Source organism: Lepidochelys kempii, chromosome 3 (assembly GCF_965140285.1).
Source record: "Lepidochelys kempii isolate rLepKem1 chromosome 3, rLepKem1.hap1, whole genome shotgun sequence".
Taxonomy (NCBI): domain Eukaryota; kingdom Metazoa; phylum Chordata; order Testudines; family Cheloniidae; genus Lepidochelys; species Lepidochelys kempii.
Genome location: NC_136382.1, coordinates 109,233,114 through 109,252,915, shown reverse-complemented (window position 1 = coordinate 109,252,915; position 19,802 = coordinate 109,233,114). Strand labels below are relative to the sequence as shown.

General features: G+C 38.4%; 1 protein-coding gene across 3 annotated transcripts in view; it reads right to left on the bottom strand.

The window, feature by feature from the left end:
- ADGRG6 (adhesion G protein-coupled receptor G6) overlaps positions 1 to 19,802 on the bottom strand; it is a 154,076-nt gene that overhangs the window by 51,885 nt on the left and 82,389 nt on the right. For all 3 annotated transcript variants that reach the window (XM_073337489.2, XM_073337490.2, XM_078852202.1), the window contains 5 exons: positions 16,768 to 16,853; positions 13,641 to 13,693; positions 13,488 to 13,547; positions 3,123 to 3,265; positions 2,491 to 2,605 (listed from right to left, as the gene is read on the bottom strand). In XM_073337489.2, the coding sequence (XP_073193590.2) occupies positions 2,491 to 2,605; positions 3,123 to 3,265; positions 13,488 to 13,547; positions 13,641 to 13,693; positions 16,768 to 16,853 (457 nt within the window). The remainder of the gene's footprint in view (positions 1 to 2,490; positions 2,606 to 3,122; positions 3,266 to 13,487; positions 13,548 to 13,640; positions 13,694 to 16,767; positions 16,854 to 19,802) is intronic.

The following is a 19,802-nucleotide window of genomic DNA, read 5'->3' as shown; positions in this document are numbered from 1 at the left end:
TCACAGCAATAGATTATTTCCATGGATTATATTTCCAAACTATGGAAAAAACACACTAAGGCCCTGTAATAAAAGATGGTATCATAACACATACGCACAAGCGGGACAAATTAAGGAAACCTTAATTCTGGCATATCCTAACTATTGAGTGCTTTGACATAGCATATTTAATGCTTTTTAAATGTAGCTTTGGAAAATATAAATTGTAACCTGGCATTGTCCCTCTAACATTTTTTCTGTGACTGAGTACGTGAGTTCCATGCATCAGCAAGAACATGGCAGTAGGTTTCACTGATGTGCTAACCAGCACCTGGTTACTTTAGTACTGCCAAATCTGTGATCCATACTGTACAATGTTTGCAGGCCACGTCAGTCTTCTGTTGTTCTGGGGTTTGCTTAGGACCCAGTGTCACAGAGACATTACTAAATTTAACATTTTCCTCCATGCCTGGGACAGGTTAAACTACATAGGCTGTCTATTTGAGCCTTTTTTGAGGGGTGGGATCAAAACATCACTGAATTTCCGCTCCATTGCCATTTTCCACTTAATCATGCCCACCATTTTCACATCAGATGGCAGAATGCTTACACATTTTGGCTGTGCATTTCATCCTTTGTGAACCAAACACACACAAAATGTTTGGTATCTTTTTGTTTCTACAATGTAGCAGCTGAGCATGTAGTTGCCTGCTTCTTTTTGTTCCCAGTATTGGCAAGAGTTACTGGAGACGACTAGGCAAGTAAAGCCTACTACAAAGCAGAATACAAATTTTGGATTAGAAATATTTTATGCTGACAGTCAAAGTCATTGTGTAGTCCCCAATGAGTGTGCAATAGAGATAAGCAGTCCTGGGGCAGTAAAGGCCAGGAGCTTCAATGTGTAGTCACTCAGTGGCACACACATCAAAACAGTGTGACCCCTGCACTAGCTACTTTGCAACAAATGTTGTTCAATCAGAACCTAATGGTATTTGTACAAGATTAACAGGCTGAGGAAGTAAGTTAGTTAAACACAAACTCTGGTTGTTTTCCTGTCTGGCACAAAACCTTGAGCCTGATGTTCATGTTGCCATCTTGTTTCCAGAAAGTAAAAGAGCTGGATCAGCCTTCTCAGACCATGTCCCAGATACAATGTAGGCAGATAAGTCTTTTTATGGCTTTAAAAGAATTCATTCATTCATAATAGCCTTTATCATTGCTTATGGCTATCATATTAACTATAGTTACTATCATCATTGGTATCACCATCATGCCTAGATCAAAGCCTCATTGTGATAGGTACTGTACAAACACACAGGAAAGGACAGTCTGTGCTCTGAAGAATATATAGTCTGAATAGAGAAGACAGACCAACATGTGGAGGAAAGGCAAGATTATTACCCCATTTTACAGGTGGGAAATTGAGGCATGGAGAGATTAAGTGCCTTGCTGAAGCTCACACAGGAAGTCTATTGCAGGAAGTCTATGGCAAGGCCAAATACTGAACCTATGTTTCCTGAGTCCCCAGTCGAAACCTTAAAACCTCCTGCCTAAAGCCTTAGCCACATCTTTACTCCCAGCTATTACGAACTACTGCCAAAATGCAAATTTCGGTGTTGTAGCTGTGTTGGTCCCAGGAAATGAGAAAGACAAGGTAGGTGAGGTAATATCTTTTATTGGACCAATTTCTGCTGGTGGAAGGGACTAGCTTTTGAGCTTTACAGAGTTCTTCCTCAGGCCTGGGGAAGATAACCAGAATGTCCAAATTAAATACAAGGTGGGACAGATTGCTAAGGGGTTCACACACACTGTAGGAGACCACTTAAAATGAAACAGGCAATTAATACCTATACTGTAGGACAATGGAGGATTAGCAGGCAGTTGGGTGTGTTATGAATTGTTGTAATGAGCCATAAAACCAGTGTCTCTGTTAAATCTATGGATTTTAGAGCACTTTTCAGAGTATTTAATGTGAGTCTGACTTTGCTTTAACTAGATGGGAGGTCTCAGAACCTACCAAATAAACTTCTTCAACCAGAATTCAGCTGAGAATACTGTTTGTGATGGACAAATCAGTTTAGAATCCAGTTTACTATTGGTTCTTCAGTACTAGCTGTAGTAAAAAATTATTTTTGACAGTTAAATAAGAAGAATGATTTGAAGATAAACAGGAGCAGATCTGTTAGGTAAGAAGATACAATTATAGTTATTTTTTGACCAGGCAGTATTTGCTCTCATTTCACCTTGAAGAAGTGATGTCTATTTGTATCTTTCCCCGGTTATTACTAATCAAGGACATATCTCTACTCCAAAAACGTGTGCCTCTCTGTGCTGTTTTTGGGCCTGCATATGTCACAATATGAAAGTAACCTCACTTTAAAATAATGCTGATCAATTCATGGACTAAATCGGACACAATTTAAATGGAATACACACTAAATTGTGAATACTGAATATTGGTTTTGCCATTAGACAGCTAACAGCTTCTGACAGGTCTCCATGATTACTTACCATGTTCTTGATGCAATCTGGACTGAGCTCCCATGGCACAATGTAAAATTGGTTACAGTGGGCCTGGTATCTGGCCAGAAATAGTTTGGAGGGTTTTCTTCAGCTGTACATTTTTCTATAAAACAACAGTGTACATAAATGAGAACAAATCTTAACTTCTATCAAGTAAATTATAGCTTAATTTATCAGTCTCTCTTGCATCACATTTTATTAATCATTCTGTGGTTTACATGCAATCATTTTTTCTCCAGTGGGCGCTTGCAACATGTTTGTAATGGCTAGGTGCTGTACATTGTACACCTTTGTCCTGGAGATACCAGGCCAGATCATCAGCCGCTGTAAATTGACAGAAGCCTACAGAGCTATGCTGAGTTAGAAGTCGAGAACTTGGATGTCAGAATGGCAATTTGAAGCCCACAGACCAGTTGCTGAGAGTCCATTGATGGAATTGTCTGGTCATAATTTTAATCTCAATTAGAAGATACCAGATTTCAGTACAACTGGAAAGTCCATTGTTAGGGCCTTTAGTGTTCACTAAATGGGGGGGAGGGGGGGAAGGGGGCGGAAGGGACTTGTTTTGGGGCAAGCAAACAAAACCTGAAGAATGGCAAAGTTGAAACCTCTTTACCTACCTACTGGATCAACATCCACTGTATGGACCCTCAGTCCATCCCCTATGGTTTCATTATTGCTTATGAGTTTCTGCCGGATGGCTTGCTCTTCTAAACTGATGTTGTTGGTGGAGTTGTAAACCAGAAGAGCCCAAACCACCAATCTGCAAGGAAAATTATCCCAGTGTTTGAATCAGAATGAGATATAACAAAGGAATTGGGGTTCTGAAATTAAAATATCCAACCAGTTAAATAAGGTTTATGATGAAGGTACCTGCCCATATTTTAATCTCTATATGTCATGAGAGAGACCGAGCAAACCATGTCTATCCCAATTTGAAGGGAATAACTCAGAAAATATTGTTCCTTACCTGTAAATTATCCTTCTCTTACACACATAGCCCTCCAAACCTGGCACTGTTGGGAAATCCCACCAACAGCTACTATTATTGAGGCAATTCTCTAAAAGATTGAAGGTAAAAATATTAAACGCGCCTAAGGGTCAGATTTTGAAAAGTATTTAGGTACCTAAAGATGCAGATAGGTGCCTAGATGGATTTTCTAAAGCATCTAAATACTTTTGAAAACCCCACTTGGGAACTATCTGTATCTTTAAGTGCCTAAATACTTTTAAAAATCTGGTCCTTAGTGACTTAGGAACCAAAGTTCCATTGAAAGTCAACGAGACTTTGGCTACTAAGTCATTTAGGTACTTCGGAAAATGTTACCCTAACTAGGAAAGATTGGTTGCTTAGTCGAACAGAAACAAGTAGTTGTGGAACAGTAATAACTGTTTTGGACAGAAACCCATTGATCTTTTCTCGAGCACAAGGATCTTTGGTCCCTCTCCTGTGTGCGAATTAGAACAATATCCTCCCCTTGTCCAGACTCATGGACTTTCTGGATGCAGGATATCATTGCTGGCCATTCAGATGGAATGGTGAGATGAAAAGAGAGGGCTCAGCCAGACTTTTTCCAAGACAGGAGAGAAGCCCAGGTCATAGGGACAAACAGCCACTGCTCAAAAACCTCACGAAGATATGTGCGTACTTGAAGGTATAGGAAAAATGCTTAGAGGAGAAACAAGAAGATGTGCAAGGGCTGTGCCAGGCTAGTACTAGGAAGGCATAACACTGAACCAGGTGCCAGGCTCAATTATGAGCTCCTTGGAAGCGGATAGGAGAGATGCCAGTGTGCAAATAGGCACATATTTGCTGTTTACATAAATAGAAATATTTATTCTCTGCTCTTGCACTAGTAAATATACAGTTTTTCTTTTATACTGCTGAGCAAATGTTTGAACCTGGCCACTAGTCTCCCATTTGCCTTGGGATGTGGGTGGCCCCAGTAGAGTTACAGCTGCAGAAGAATTACAGGTACCTCTAGACGGATCATCCCTGCTGTGCTATCACACTTACTGCGTTCATCCAAACATTCCATTGGCTTCAATGGAACATTAATTCACAGCTAAAAGAAAAGGGGGACTTACTTGTGGCACCTTAGAGACTAACCAATTGATTTGAGCATGAGCTTTCGTGAGCTACAGCTCACTTCATCGGATGCATGCTGTGGAAACTGCAGCAGATGTTATATACACAGAGACCATGAAACAATACCTCCTCCCACCCCACTCTCCTGCTGGTAATAGCTTATCTAAAGTGATCATCAAGTTGGGCCGTTTCCAGCACAAATCCAGGTTTTCTCACCCCCCACCCCCCCCCACCCAAACTCAGGAAATGGCCCAACTTGATGATCACTTTAGATAAGCTATTACCAGCAGGAGAGTGGGGTGGGAGGAGGTATTGTTTCATGGTCTCTGTGTATATAATGTCTTCTGCAGTTTCCACAGCATGCATCCGATGAAGTGAGCTGTAGCTCACAAAAGCTCATGCTCAAATCAATTGGTTAGTCTCTAAGGTGCCACAAGTACTCCTTTTCTTTTTGCGAATACAGACTAACAGGGCTGCTACTCTGAAACCTGTCATTATGTAATTCACAGCTATAACCTCAACAGGCTGTGCATTAGCAGGCTATTAATACATACTCAGGGTGCACTGTGAGGCACAAGGCTAACAGTGGTAAAGGGGTTATTATGGCATTTATTTCAGAGGAAGAGTGAGAACTTCCTAGGAGCATGTCAGTTTCAGCCCCCTACCCCCTCCCGCGCTGCTCCTGCCCAAGAGGCTCCAGCCACTAAACCATCTTTCCCAAAAGGTTCTGGCCTCCATCATCTATTTCATCTATTTCTACTTCAAGAGAGAAAAACTTAATAAGTTGCTGCCACTCCCAGCTTCAGCAAAAGGGACGTCATAGACAAAGGGTCACTACTCTCACATTGTTTATATCCTGTTCTACCAGCTAATCAGAATGTGATTTTGGACATTCAGCAACCAAAGCCATGCTCTAATGGCAACAGAACAGCAGGAGTAATGATAGATCAGGTATAAATGTGTTAGTTATCCTGACTATTTACAAGGAGGAAAAATTGATTATGAAGCACTAAAGAACATCTGTTATAACTATTCTGCTTATCTGGCTTTTGGTAACTCTTACAGGATATACTGTACATATTGTGTAACATGGAACTCCTTTATATTTTGACATACATTACAAATATTATTAAGCTGTACAAAATGACTCATGTTAACAACCTGTAATAGATAATAATCACTTTAACTTGATAATTAACACAGTTCCGAGCTGATCATTTCCCTCCATTTTTGTAGCAGTCAGATCCCAGACAAAGAACATTTTGATGTTGAAATACAAAATTTAGTTTGAATTTGTGAAATAGTAGGCCAATTTTCATGTAAATGTCAATGATGAAACACTGCTTCAGTGATGTAATGATGGGTGAGCCCAACATTAAAACACACATTCATCCTTCACAATGTATCTTGAAGGTAGTAATACTCTAGCAAATGGATGTTTATATGAAACTCCATTCAAAAATCATAATGACAAATTCTATCACACTGAAATCACTGTGTACCGAAGAATAGATTGTGGTCATCTGGCATAAATGTGCAAGATGGGGAAAGATGAAGCTAGCACTAGCTGTGAGAAACCCATGGAAGACCTGCTGCCTTCTTCACAAGTCTGCTGAGCGGAGCTGACATGGAAGGAGGAGGATAGCACATGTTGCACCCTGAGTCAGGATATAACAGAGGTGCAAATGTGCTTCCATCACTGCTACCCAGAGTGATGAGCTTCCCTTAGGCACGACTCTTGGAGCTGCCACCAAGGAGGCCATGTCCTAAAAGCCACAATATAGCCCCAAAGGAATGCACTATATACGGTAAAGTAGATCACACTGAAATATAAATAATCAATTATTATTACAGCAGACTTTTCTTTTTTCTCTTATTCCTTGTATAATGTTAATTGGCTGAACTAATTGTGTATTTAATATGTCCCTTTTCAGAATGCAACTGTAGTCTCTCAGCTACCAAGTCATTATTAATTCGTTTTGTTATCATTGTAAACTTATTCAGGGGCTAGGAATCCAATTTTTTTTTAAAATACATCGAGTAAAATTTTCAAGAGCACCTAAATGTCTTAGGATATTAACACCCACTGAAATTCATTGGGACTTAGGCTTGTAAGTCACAAGGCACTTTTGGAAATTTGACTTAAGTCTGCTATTTCAGCTTCACTCTACACATCTTACTTTGTTATGCAGTTTTTGAAGATGAGCAGAAAAGTTTTAAAGATGTCTGTAAATTAGTAGCAAGTTTAAACATACACTGGGATACATGCGGTAAGGTCTGCAGCATAGATCGGTGCACGACTTGGAAAGAATAATTTGAACTACTTGTTGCTGAATTCTAAATTAAATGCAACTATTCAAGAAAAAAGAGCCAGCCATGACTGTGAACTATTCAATGAAAACATCTGGTCAATGAACAGTGGTGATCCACACAGCAGGCAAAATGTTCAAATGTATAAGGAACAGAATTAATACTGAACATCTGATAATCCCATCATATATATCAATGGGAGGGCATTTCCTGGAATAATTTGTTTAGTTCTGGTCACCCTACCTATAAAAAGATATAGCAGAATAGAGGGAGTTTGGAGATGACCAACAAAATTATTTGAGCCATGGAGAGACTTCTAAATGAGGTAATATTGATAAGACTGGGAATGTTTAGGTTACAGAGCAGACAAATACGAGGATACATGATAAGACGTATACACAGTAATCTGTGGTATAGAAAAGGTAAGTCAGGAGCTCCTAGTTACCCTCTCATAATACAAGAAGAAGTGGGTATTTTAGAAGGGACATAAATCCTCACGTTTCAGGATATAAATTAACCACAAATGGACATGTATTAGGAAGAAACTTCCTCTATGGATAAATTGTTCCATAATTTTTCACCTCAGGGTTTCTTACACCTTCCTCTGAAGCATCTGGCACTAGCTTTTTTCAGAGACAGTGTACTGGACTAGATGGCCCACTGCTCTGATCCAATATGACAATTCCTATATGCCCATGTGTCTTTGTTTGGGTTACATTCCTCCCCATTGAATTGGGGTGGCAAGACAAATAGTTGATCATAATGCATTTGCTTCATAACATAACATTTGTTTTGCATTGGTATTCAGTCTTATATAGGTGCTTACTAGTAATATAATATGGTATGTCATGATGAAGTGTAAAACATAAAATCTACTACAAATTAGAAGGGGAATGCTATAGTAAAGGGGAAAAAAAGTGTTAAAAGCCATGTTGTGTCAACAGTGACCAACAGCTGATGCCAGTTTATATGAAATGAATTTGTTACATTATCATTAAATTGTCGACATAACAAAATAACCCAGTACAACTAGTGCCCTAATAACTTCAGGCCTCACCCAACTCCCACTGAAGTCAATGGAAAGGCTCAACGGAAGACAATGGGAGCTGGATCAAAGCTCCTTATTGGCAGTTGCATCAGACAGGCCAACGATTGAATGAGCACGCAGACTGAATAACCCATTTGCTTACAGAGATTTTCCCTACAGGGTCATGGCTAAAATATACTAGTTGGGCTTTGTGGAGAACCTTGTACCTTTTCCATTGATCCCGAGAGGACTTCAGTCTCAAGGACTCAGAATTTGACACCTTTCACAAGCAAAAATATTTACAAAGAAATAAAACACTTTAAAAAAGCAAATGTGTGTGCACAGGGTTGGATTTTCAAAAGTGCTCAGCATTCTGTTCCCACTGAATTCAGTGATATAATTTCCATTGGCTTCAAAGGGAGCAGAGTTGGGCCAATGCTGAGTGATTTTGCAGTAGGGTTTAGCAGGATTTTTTTTAAAATCAAAGCAGACATTACAATTGTGTTACTTTATATGAACTCTGGTATTTATACTTCATAATGTATTTGAAAGCAATAATGAACAATGGGAGTGTCGGGCACTATGCCAGCTTCCTCCATAAACTCTTATGTGCCTACTTTATAGTTTGTCACACACTTTAACGACTAAAGATAATTTACCAAAAACAATAAAAACAAGAACAGGGGGTCCTGAAACTGCTAACTCTTGGCTGAAGCCATAGCACTTTCTAAACAGTAGTCTATCTAGTCTCAAGAATCCTTCCCATTAAACATTCCATTAAACATCACATCACCCAGAACTCATCAGAAGCCTGATTCTCTTCCTACTGAAATTAATAGAAAACTCCTACTGACTTTAATGGGCAGAATCAGGCCTGGTAGAACTTCTTTTCTTTCATGTCTAAGAGAAGAGATTTCTATGTAGATTTAGCAATTGATCTTTTAAACATGTTAACAGTGACTGATGTTTTTATTTGGATGAATTGTTAAACTGTAGTTAGAACTGCTATTTCCTGTAGTAGGAGAGATTAAGTACAGACTATGGGCCAAAATTATGACAATCAAGTAGTGGAGGTTGGAGCAAGCACAATCTTATTTTGCTGGTAAGTGGAGAAAAGCTCAGATATGGAATCAAGGCTCAAGGTTTGCAAAATTGCTTGGAAAAAAGCATACGGAAAGCAAGGGTGCTGAATAGGTCTGAGGAAGCCATTTCTCTTACCCAAACGACCCAACCTTGGTCAAATGGCTACACCTAGGATCTGTAGGATCTTTCTGGGAAAAGCAGCAGCAGCAGCAGAAGAAATGTGTGGCATTACTGTGGTGTCAAAAAGGGCAAGGAATCAATGGAAGAAACAAAAAACCACATAAATTTTATCTGCAGAAAGAACACAGATTTACTTTATTGATAATGATTTGTACAAAATCATAGAATCATAGAATATCAGGGTTGGAAGAGACCTCAGGAGGTCATCTAGTCCAACCCCCTGCTCAAAGCAGGACCAATCCCCAATTAAATCATCCCAGCCAGGGCTTTGTCAAGCCTGACCTTAATGGAGGCAAAAAAATGGAGGCAAAAATAGACCACCATGCTCACAAACCACTGTGCTTATACCCCATCTGGAGTGTCCTTTCAACTCTATTTTGAACCAGCATCTTCTGGGATAGAGACACTGCTACTAAGTTGAGAAAATTAAACACACACAAAACTACAGTACTGTTGTGATAAAATTCTGTCTCTTACTTTAGTTAATAATCTACCAGTGCATGATATTGTCACATTGCTGCCATCAAGAGATCTTTACAGTGTTCAAGGTGCTGATAATAATATTCACTTTTGGACTTGGCATTGCATGAGACTCTCATCAGCACATTGAATTATCACATCATAAGCACAGTGCACTTTGGATTGCTTCAGCTTATAGAGCCCAGCAATGCAGGAATAACAAGCCACTTCCATGTTTTTATTTAGTTTTTCTCTTCTCCAGAATGTAATTGTTTATAACTTTTTAAAAAAATATCTATTTTTAACATGCCCCAAAATGACAGCTTCTCCACTCCCATTTTCTCTCTGTGTAATTCTGTCTCTATGGGTTCTGCATCCATCACTTCAGGAGGTCTGATGAAGAACTGTACTATGCTGAGGCTGTTTTAAAAGTTATGGCTGCAATATAGCAAATGAGGGTGGAAACAGATTAGAGTAAAACAGCAGAAAATGACTATAGTGGAAGCAGTTTGGAAGTAGTTCAAACTATTGAATGAAATATTTATATGCACGGTGAGGGTAGAGAGAGTGAGGTTAGAGCATTAAAAATTATTGGATGAATGCAAAAAAAGAGGATAGATACTAAGACAGACAAATTAAAGAACCAAGACCATGATTCTGAGCAAAAGTCAGAGAAAAGTAGGTGAGAGCTGATGTTGAGTGAGTTAAAAAGACAAAGACAAATAGGATAAGAAGATAAGGTCAAAGGTCATGATGCTTATGGGCTAGGCCTGAAGTTTTAAATTCAGAGCCTGTCTGGGTTTAGAAAAAACCTTAGAGAAAATTGAATGAAAAGTATTTGAAAGCAAAGGGAAATGTATTAGATAGATGACATACTGAGCTTCCTGAAACTAAGAGATCAGCATTATTTATGACTGTCCATAGTATGGAAAACAAGAAAATATAATCTTTAATAATTTATTTAAAAAATCCTTATGAATACACATTGAGAGCAAGACTCATCCATAAAAAAAAGAAAGTTTAAGACCTTCTACCAGATCATCCTAAAAGTAAGAAATAAATATTACCTCCATTTTGGATAAAGATTTACAAGTGTCACCAGCTAACTTTTCATAGCTATAAATTTTACCCTAAATGCTATTTGGTTTCTTTAGAATCTTGGCCAAGAAAAACTTGAAACTGAAAAATGTTAACAAACATTTTAAAGTTAACAGTCTGGAGGAAGTAGCAAGGGAGGTGGTTTTTTGGGTCTTCACCTGAGATTCAATCGATTTCCTCTTTGTCAATACTGCAAATATCTGTGTACTAATATATGTAAGCTGCAAGGATTTGAAAGACAGGTCTTTAGAGACAGGAATAGTGGAGACTACTGGGAAGCTAAAGCCCCTGCTTTTGCAATGACAAGACAGTATATTGTGAGAAATGTATACACACTTGTTGCTGGCACTGGAAGAATACGGGCTTTCCCAGTGGATTCCACTCTATGTGACATTACGAGATGAAAATACATGCCACGAACAAAAAAACACTGGAAAGATACAGCATGTGTTTTTAATTTCTACTCAAAACACCCATTGAGCTAAATTCCACCCAGGCAATCCTAATTATTTCAGTCAGTTTCTTCAGACGTATAGGTCTTTTATTTTTGGATGAATTATTTCAGTCAGTTTCTATAGATGTATAGGCCTTATAGGTCTTTTATTTTTTTGCACGGCATGTGCAACACAACAACCTAGAGTATATGAAACAGACTCTTGTTATATGTAACACAATTAGTATTTGAAATAAATACCTCATAATGAAGGGACAATGCTTTCGATTCTATTTGGGCCTGACCCAAAGTCTATTGAAGCCATTGTATTTATTTGGTCTTTGGATCAGACCTTGAATTCTGAAAAATTGTACCGTATTGAGTTAGACATAATCCCCATTACCTCTGAAATGCAATGTGATGAATAGAGTATCAAGAAAAGGGGGTGTTCATATACAGTACCCATAAATTCACATTGCTAGATGTTAGGAGGATTCATAACAGCAAGATTAATTGCATAGCAGCTAGGCTAACTCCTTACAACATGACAGTGAACATAGTGGGATGAGAAGGATATTGAAGGAGCAATATAAACTCCATCAGAACTGCACATGCCTATTTCGAAAAAAGTGATTTAGAGGGTGGTTTTACTCCCCAGCCAATACTTTTAGATATCACAAGGTACTCTGGAGTAAAGATTAGGATTATTTTTAAATTAATAGTTTAATTTAGCACTTTATTTTGGATTCCCGGGATTTTGCCTCCAGTTCCTGAAGGCCACCTGTCTGGGGACAGTCTTCTGATAAAGCCATGTGCAGAGCTGAACAGTATCTCAGGGCTCAATCCCTATATGGTGTTAAGCACTCTGGGCCTGATCCAGCAAAGCACTCTAAGGGCATGCTTAATTTTAAGTATGTGAATAGTCCTGCTGAAGTAAAGCTCACATGCTTAAAATTAAATAATGCTGAAATGCTCTGCTGGATTGGGACCAGAAGTCTTAGCACCTTGTCAGACAGAGCACTTACACACAGACTTCCAGCACTGTAAGTAGAAAGAGATATTTCTTCCTCTTTCCCTTCTTTTCTTAGAGACCAGAATATAGAGAAAAGGGAGGAAAAAAGTCCTAGGGCTGATAATAGGAGGATGTGAGGCTGAAACCTGCTTGAGTCTACTGTAACTGTATTAGAGGAGCAGGGCTGCTGACAGGCTGGGCAGCCACTTCTATGGTAAGAGACACAGAGACACTGGAAGGAAAAGCTTTTCATCCCCTCTGCATCTCTTGATTCCTTCCCTCGGTGGTGACAACATCCATCTGTCACAGGCTGTTGTCAGGTCACTAAGAGTAAGGAAGAGTGTACAAGAACTGAGAGCATCAGAAACTAGCTCTGGACAATGATCCCTGAATGGGCTACCATGGGATAAAAGGCTCTATCCTGTCACAACAATTCACATGTACATCTTAACAGCAAAGCAGTTACTTACATTGCCAGGAGATGCACTCCATATGCAGTCTCTCTTTACCCCACAGCAGCCACTATGTTTTGGCCACCTGCCCTTGATTCAGTCCAAAGACAAGCATCCTTCTCATTTGCCTCCCACAGCTTGGATTGAGATTTTCAAAGAGACCCCATGGAAGTTAGGCACCCAACTCTCACAGGCTTTCAATGGTAGTTAGACACCTAACTTTCTTAGGCTATCTTTGCAAATCACAACCCCAGTGCCTAATCAGCAGCCCACTGAAATCAGGAAGTGAGGGCATGTGGTAAGTAGTGTGATTTGCATCAACTTGGCATTCAGTTCCAGCATGATTTTCTACCACCTGGGTCTTGATCCATTGTCCATTGAAATCAATTGAAAGACTCCTATGGACTTCAATAGGCTTTGGATCAGGCCCTTAGAGATGAGGCAGAGGAGAAAAAATGCCTCTTTCCATAGATAGTGCTTAGATACCAGTGATGGGTGCTACGGAAAACCCTAAGATAGATAGTGTTGGGACAGAAGAATGGATATTGCTTCCCATGTATGTTAGACAGGTCTGCAACATTTTGTGACAGGTAAAAATTAAGTTTTGAAAAATGATCAGCCAAGTTTTAAGGAGCTCATTGAACTACCTGATTTAAATCCAAGGTAGTTTAAATTACAATACACATCATACCAATGTGAGGCTTGAGTGCAGATCCAGGGCAGTAGGTGGCCATAAATGACATTTACCAAATGGAAGGGTGTGGCCCATAGCATGCAATAATGTCACACCCAATTTTGATAGTATGTGTTGCCTCTATCACTAAAAAGTCCCAGAATGTTACCTTTGATCAGGGATGCTTCTTTTCTCCCTTGTCAGTTCGTTCACAGTGGTTGGCTGAACACTTAAAAAGCAAGAATCATAAATATCAATTAATGTGTTGTAACTCCACTAAGGACTTAAATCAGGTATTTTCCCAATCATCACCAACATTTACCTGATATTGACCACATACACGGTATAATTCCAGTTCTGGAAGGTCTTATTTAGCTGAAAAATACAGAGAGAATAATTACAAGGATGGTGTGATAAAGAAAGGCTCCTGCATTATCTAGCAGAGTCTTATAAGCTCACCTCCCACCAAAAACAACACCTTTATTTGGCAAAATGAAGAGACTAACATTTTCCCATTGTGAGATTATGGCCTTATTAGGTGTGTATATTTACCGGTGCAAAGTGGAGGGTGCGGAAGGGACCCGTAATAAAGGTACTGTGCAATCAATAGACAACTGTAAGAGGTGCTGAGACACCTCCCCATGCCATTTTTTCTGTAAAGTTTGTGGTTGGAAAGATTTCTGGGCACTGAATGATACGGGAAATACACTGTAAATTTTTCTCAAAGGTCTACAATCTGTTGCTGAACCTCTCTGTTTCAATCTTTTACTTTAAATAGGCATGAAGTGCCCAATCCTGCCCCACTGAGGACAATGGGAGTGTTACCATTGACTTCTATGGGTGCAGAGTCTATCCCTAAATGCATAAAGAGGTGACATACTAGTTTCTATTCCCTCTTTCCGCCCCTCAAAAAGTTCAGACCACATGTAGGGGTAGAGACCTATGAAGCAGAGCGGTTACAGAGGATGTGCATGGTTTGGTTTAAGCCGGGGAGAGAATGGATTGAGCTGCCTGGCACCACCACCCTATGACTAACATTGGAGGATTTTGTAAATTTGGGGAGGATTATTAAATTGTAACTTGTGGGGGTGAAAGTTCAATGGATGGAGAGGGTTGGTTTGTTTGTATGTTTGTTTCCCCAGACTGTGATCTTGAGAGGAAATTGAGAATCGAGAGAGTACCTGTACTGGGGAGAAGGACTTTGTGGCCTGCCCTGATGGTGCTCAACTGCATTCTTTCAATTGACTACTTTACAGTGTCCAAGAGAGTGGAACAAGGTATTTTTTTGGCCATGTTCAAGAATTAAAACCCAGAAGTCCATACTCAGTGACTTCAACAGCACAGCAGTGAAGAATTTCATCAGTTCACCACGTGTCTTTGCAGTAGGCTGATTGGCACACCGACACTAGACCCTTCATAACCTCATTGTGGGAGTAACATACAAGATGGACACACCGTATTTAACCCATTTTTAGGTGTGAGACCTCCTGTCGTTCAGACGGAATGCAAACCAACTACTCCAGTGATCCACCCTAAGGATCCTACACTGTATGAAATACCTGGCTGGAGCCAACTGTGCTCTGTGGACCAGCTTTTCACTGATTGTTTTAAGAGCACGGTGGGGATGTTCTCTAAGACATTTAGATGCAGCAGGTCAATAAGAATATAGTGCATAACTGTCACTTTTCAGTGCCAACATCCACCAAACATCATCATTAAATCTACATCAGTCATTTCGTAGAGTATAATTTATTTTAATAATGAATGTACAGATTCGAGGTCTCTTGCTACAGAAATATAAATACTGCAGCTCTATGTCAATAAATCTATCATCAGGAAATTATTTTTCTTCTGGAAAAATAATAGTAGTAATAGAAAAATAGAAAGCTGCCCCTCCACCTGTACAAAGCAAAATGTCCACCTCAAACCACTAACAAAAAAGTAATGAGCCTCAGTTACATCTATCAACCATCACCTGATCTAATTTACAATGTGACACTTTATGGAACGTTATTGACATCAAAATGCTCTAAAGCAGATTCCAACTATTGTATATTCCCAAAGTGTTTTGCCCAAAAATTTGTTTTAGGGTATAAAATTATGTGTAGGTAGCATGCAAATATCACTGCAGGTTGCTGTATTATCAAAACTTTTCACAGACATACAGTAATTTACCATTAAAAATTCTTTACATTTATATGAAAAAGAAAAAGGAGGGCTATCTAGGTAGGCATTCTACCACCAAATAAATAAACAAAGAACAACAACAACAACCAGCTATCAGAACATAAAAATACATTCTCCCACATATCTAATCTGTATGAAACAGCTCCCTAATATGAGGTAGAGAAGGTTAATGTACTAAATCAAATTCTAAAACACCTCATGAACAAGATCTTACTGTTCTGCCTACTTTTCTGCTTTTGTATATGTGTTGACCTCATTTTTAAGACAACCTCATACTTGCAATGTGCTTTAGCTTGAAAGCAGTTAATTACACGTAAATAAACGTTACGGTCAAATGTCAATATTAGGCAAAAGTTATTCTGGAAAATCACATGGTTCCCCTGGGCTATGCCTCCTCCAGAAATATTATATTTGAAGTTCTTTGTATTCTAATAGTAACTTGCTGAGAGAGTTCTTTCTGGTGGTGTCTTGATTATTATTTTCTGATCTTTTCCTCATCACTTTGATGACCTGTGTTTGCAGCCCATCCACTTATGCACATCAAACTGCATTTGGTGGCTTGACATTTCTGGATCCCTTGTATCAGCATAAAACTAGCCTGGCATGGGGAGAGCATGCTACAATAAACAAGGCAGTTTCTGGGTATTATGACAATCATAGCAAGCATACATGGCTTTGAGAATCTCTGCTCCAGACATACACAAACTCTGACCCACGGACCACTAGTAGTGTTGACCCCTCATTTCTATTGCTGTAGAATAACATTTCAAAAACACCTAAGTGACTTAGGAGCCTAAGCACTACTTTCATTTGTGACTTAGGCACTTAGGATCCTAAGTCCTGTTGACTTTGAATGAGACTTAGATGTATAAAGGCTACATTTTTAAAAGGCATTTAGGTGCCTAAAGATTCAGATAGCCACCTAGTGGGATTCTGAAAAGCTCCAGGTGCCTAACACACATTGATTTCTGTCCCAAAATGCCTACATCACTTTTGAAAATGGGACTTAAATTCCCAAGCTCCTTAGATAACATTTGATAATTTTACCCATGGTACCTAAGGGCCTAAAGAAGTAGCGTGTTCCCACTTGTTTTAACTACTGTACAAACAAACAACAGACCCTGCTCAGGAGATCTCATAAACTAGACCAACTGGTTTCTTTGATGTTCCCCCTTTTTCCCCAGCTCTTATCGATTTGACGTAATTTAAGGTGCAGATTCACAAATATACAACTCACATAAATAGGGAGAAACTTAACTTACCCATTCGGCCACCACACTCTGTACTTTTGACTCTAAAATGGACTTGTAATTGAAGACAGTAATGGAAATCCTGTAGAATAGCCCCCCTGTCCATTAAAAACAGTATTACAAATATCAGAAACATTGAACATCATTCATAATATATTGCCAAACTTTCTCTGTTTAAAACTTCAAGACCTTATTTTTGTAGCAAAAGATAACTTGGTGGATAGGGTCTGAACTCACATTTTGGTATACCCAAAACTCTTGTTGCTATTATAGGAGTTTGAGTGCACACAGGAATGCAGGATTGGGCCTACGGTCCAACAAAATGGAATTTATATGTAAATATGACTCTGTATATGACTGAAATGTAATTGTGAGATCCTGAAAATGCCATAAATATAAAATAATAATAAATACTGAGTTTTCAAACAGGACATAATCTGGTGTAATCTAGAAAAACTCTGCAGATTCTACTGGAATCTCTCAGGATTTACAATGGTCTGAGAGCAAAATGTGAATCCATCAGTTTAAAAGCAACAAATAACCAAGGACAGAATTTGAAGATAGTAGGGTTCGATGGGTGTTTCTTGGACACAATACTGCATGAAGAATCTTTGTTCTCAAATCCCTCTTGAGTTTGCACAGCTGGCAGTTAGAAAGACAAACCATATTTTAACTGCAAAGTGAACAAACTTCATTTGGAAAGCCTTCAGATACAATAAATCTAGAACTTCATCTTGCCATTTTTTGAAGAGTCACATTTTAGATGACAGTGAAACTTTAGAACATGAACAAGACTATTTTGAAGTGACAGTAATTAACTTTAGATAAATTCTCCCTAAACTCATGGGGACGGTAAACAATTCTTCTTTTCCTGTTGCAAAATTTCACACATACATAAATAAATAAAATAAGTTTTGTTCCAGGCCATTTTGTGACTCAAAAATTTGACTTTTCACAAAATAAGAATTGTGCTTTAAAACACTGCAAAATTTTGCCAGCCTTCATGGGAAATGGCTCTCTCTGTGTGAAATTCATCTTTATGTGGCGGGGTGGCGAAAGGACCTCCAAACCAATTAGGCTCCACATGTGGATTGTGGAGGACTCCACCAGCTGAGTGGCCATACAGGTTACCTACTCTCTATGAACTACAGAAAAGGTATCAGCACTGCCTCTGAATACCGTATTAGCCATGGGCATGGTCCATAGATCTCCATTTATATAGATCCTATAACTTAAGTGGATGCGGAGGTACTGTGGCTGCTCTTACAGTCCATTGGCGGGAGTAGCAGCTGAGGAGAGGCCTTGCCGTGGTCCTGGGTTGGAGTGGAAGAGCTCAGACACTCAGGCTTTTCTGAACCCTTTGAGAATTCAAGTTCAAAAATCAAAGTCAAAACTTCAAAAATGTTGAAGATTTTGTTAAAATAGAAGATCATGCTACAATCTGTTGAAAAAAATAGATTCAGTTGAATAGATTCTGAATGAGACTTGAGATTTTCCAATTTAATTGTAAATATTTTGCATCACCCTACTCATGAACTTGCTTTTCTCTTTGTTATGGGTTACTCCTACTGCCACTAAGGTCAGTGTGAAAACTCGTTTTGAATTCAACAGTGCAGAATCAAGCCCTTAAAGGAAACTTGATTGCCAAGTAATGTTTTAACTAAACTCTCACAGCAAAAGGTCATAAATCTAAAGGACACTAATGTATATTTTCCTAGTAAAAAAAAAAATAAATAAAGATAAAAATTCATTATTTGGTTTACTCTGAAAATGGCATTTCCATTGTTATCTTTATTGTGATCATTTCATGGAGGAAAGTGGAATGTTTAATTCTGGACTCAGAAAGAGAAAATATACTGTACTGTAAAATACATGGTATATACTATATATAGTTAATGTATTTGATATGTATATACATACAAATGTATACATGTATACACATACAATAAAATACATGGTATATATTGTATATTGATAATTAAATACATGGTATGTATTATTTTTAGATAATATATTTTATGTGTATATATATATATATATATATATATATATATATATATATATATACACAGTAGACATACAAATGTTACACACACACAGTGTCATATTATATGTATAGTCTCTTATATAGTGTCACACATATGAGTGAAATGTTCTTAATGTACAAAATAAAATACTTTTCGAAAACAGCATCTATTAACTAGTGTTAAATAGTTTCACAGTCACCACCACATTATGACCCAAAGCGTGTTTCAGTCAGACTAGCAAAGAACTACTCTACATTTCTAATCACTCTCAGGAGACTACAGGACAGCTGGTGAATCCAAAACTGCTTCCCCACTTAAAATTGTTTCCCCCCCCCTTAAATATGTTGCTTGGAGAAAATTATTTTTACAGGAAAATAATTGATGAAAAGTAGACTGAAGCAGTTTAACATAAATAAATAAATAAATAAAATGATTAAAATTGCAAAAATACAGAAGATGAGCAAAATTATCCGGATTGGATTCCCACCCTCACCCCCCATTTTCCTCACATTTTTCAAAACTTTCATTGTTAAATTTGAGGTGGACCCTGGATTTGACTTTTTAAAATAATCAAAGCCACAAAAATGTAAATACTGTAATTGAAAAAAATCCAAAAATATTTAAGAATAAAAATAATGAACATCAGAATAATAAATAAATAGATGGCAATCAACTTATTGTCCCAGCAGTCTCCTTAGAGCTCTATTGGTTAGAGAATGGGAAGACAGCTATTAGAAACCACATGTTAATGGCATGTGCTAAGATTGTTTTGGAATATGTTACAAATTCCCTCCTACTGTAATTAAATTGCTATTCTACAATCTACATGAAGCTACATGTAAGGATTAAACCTGGATATTTCTACATCCAGTTCTACAAAGTGCATATCTAGGAGATGAGGTGATATTTTCTCTACATCTAGCTTAATGCCTTGACATACTGTAGTTGACCTCAGGTCCACACAGGCAGCTCAGTTCAGCGAAGGAGTTACATAAATAAGACAAAACTAATTTTGGGGAG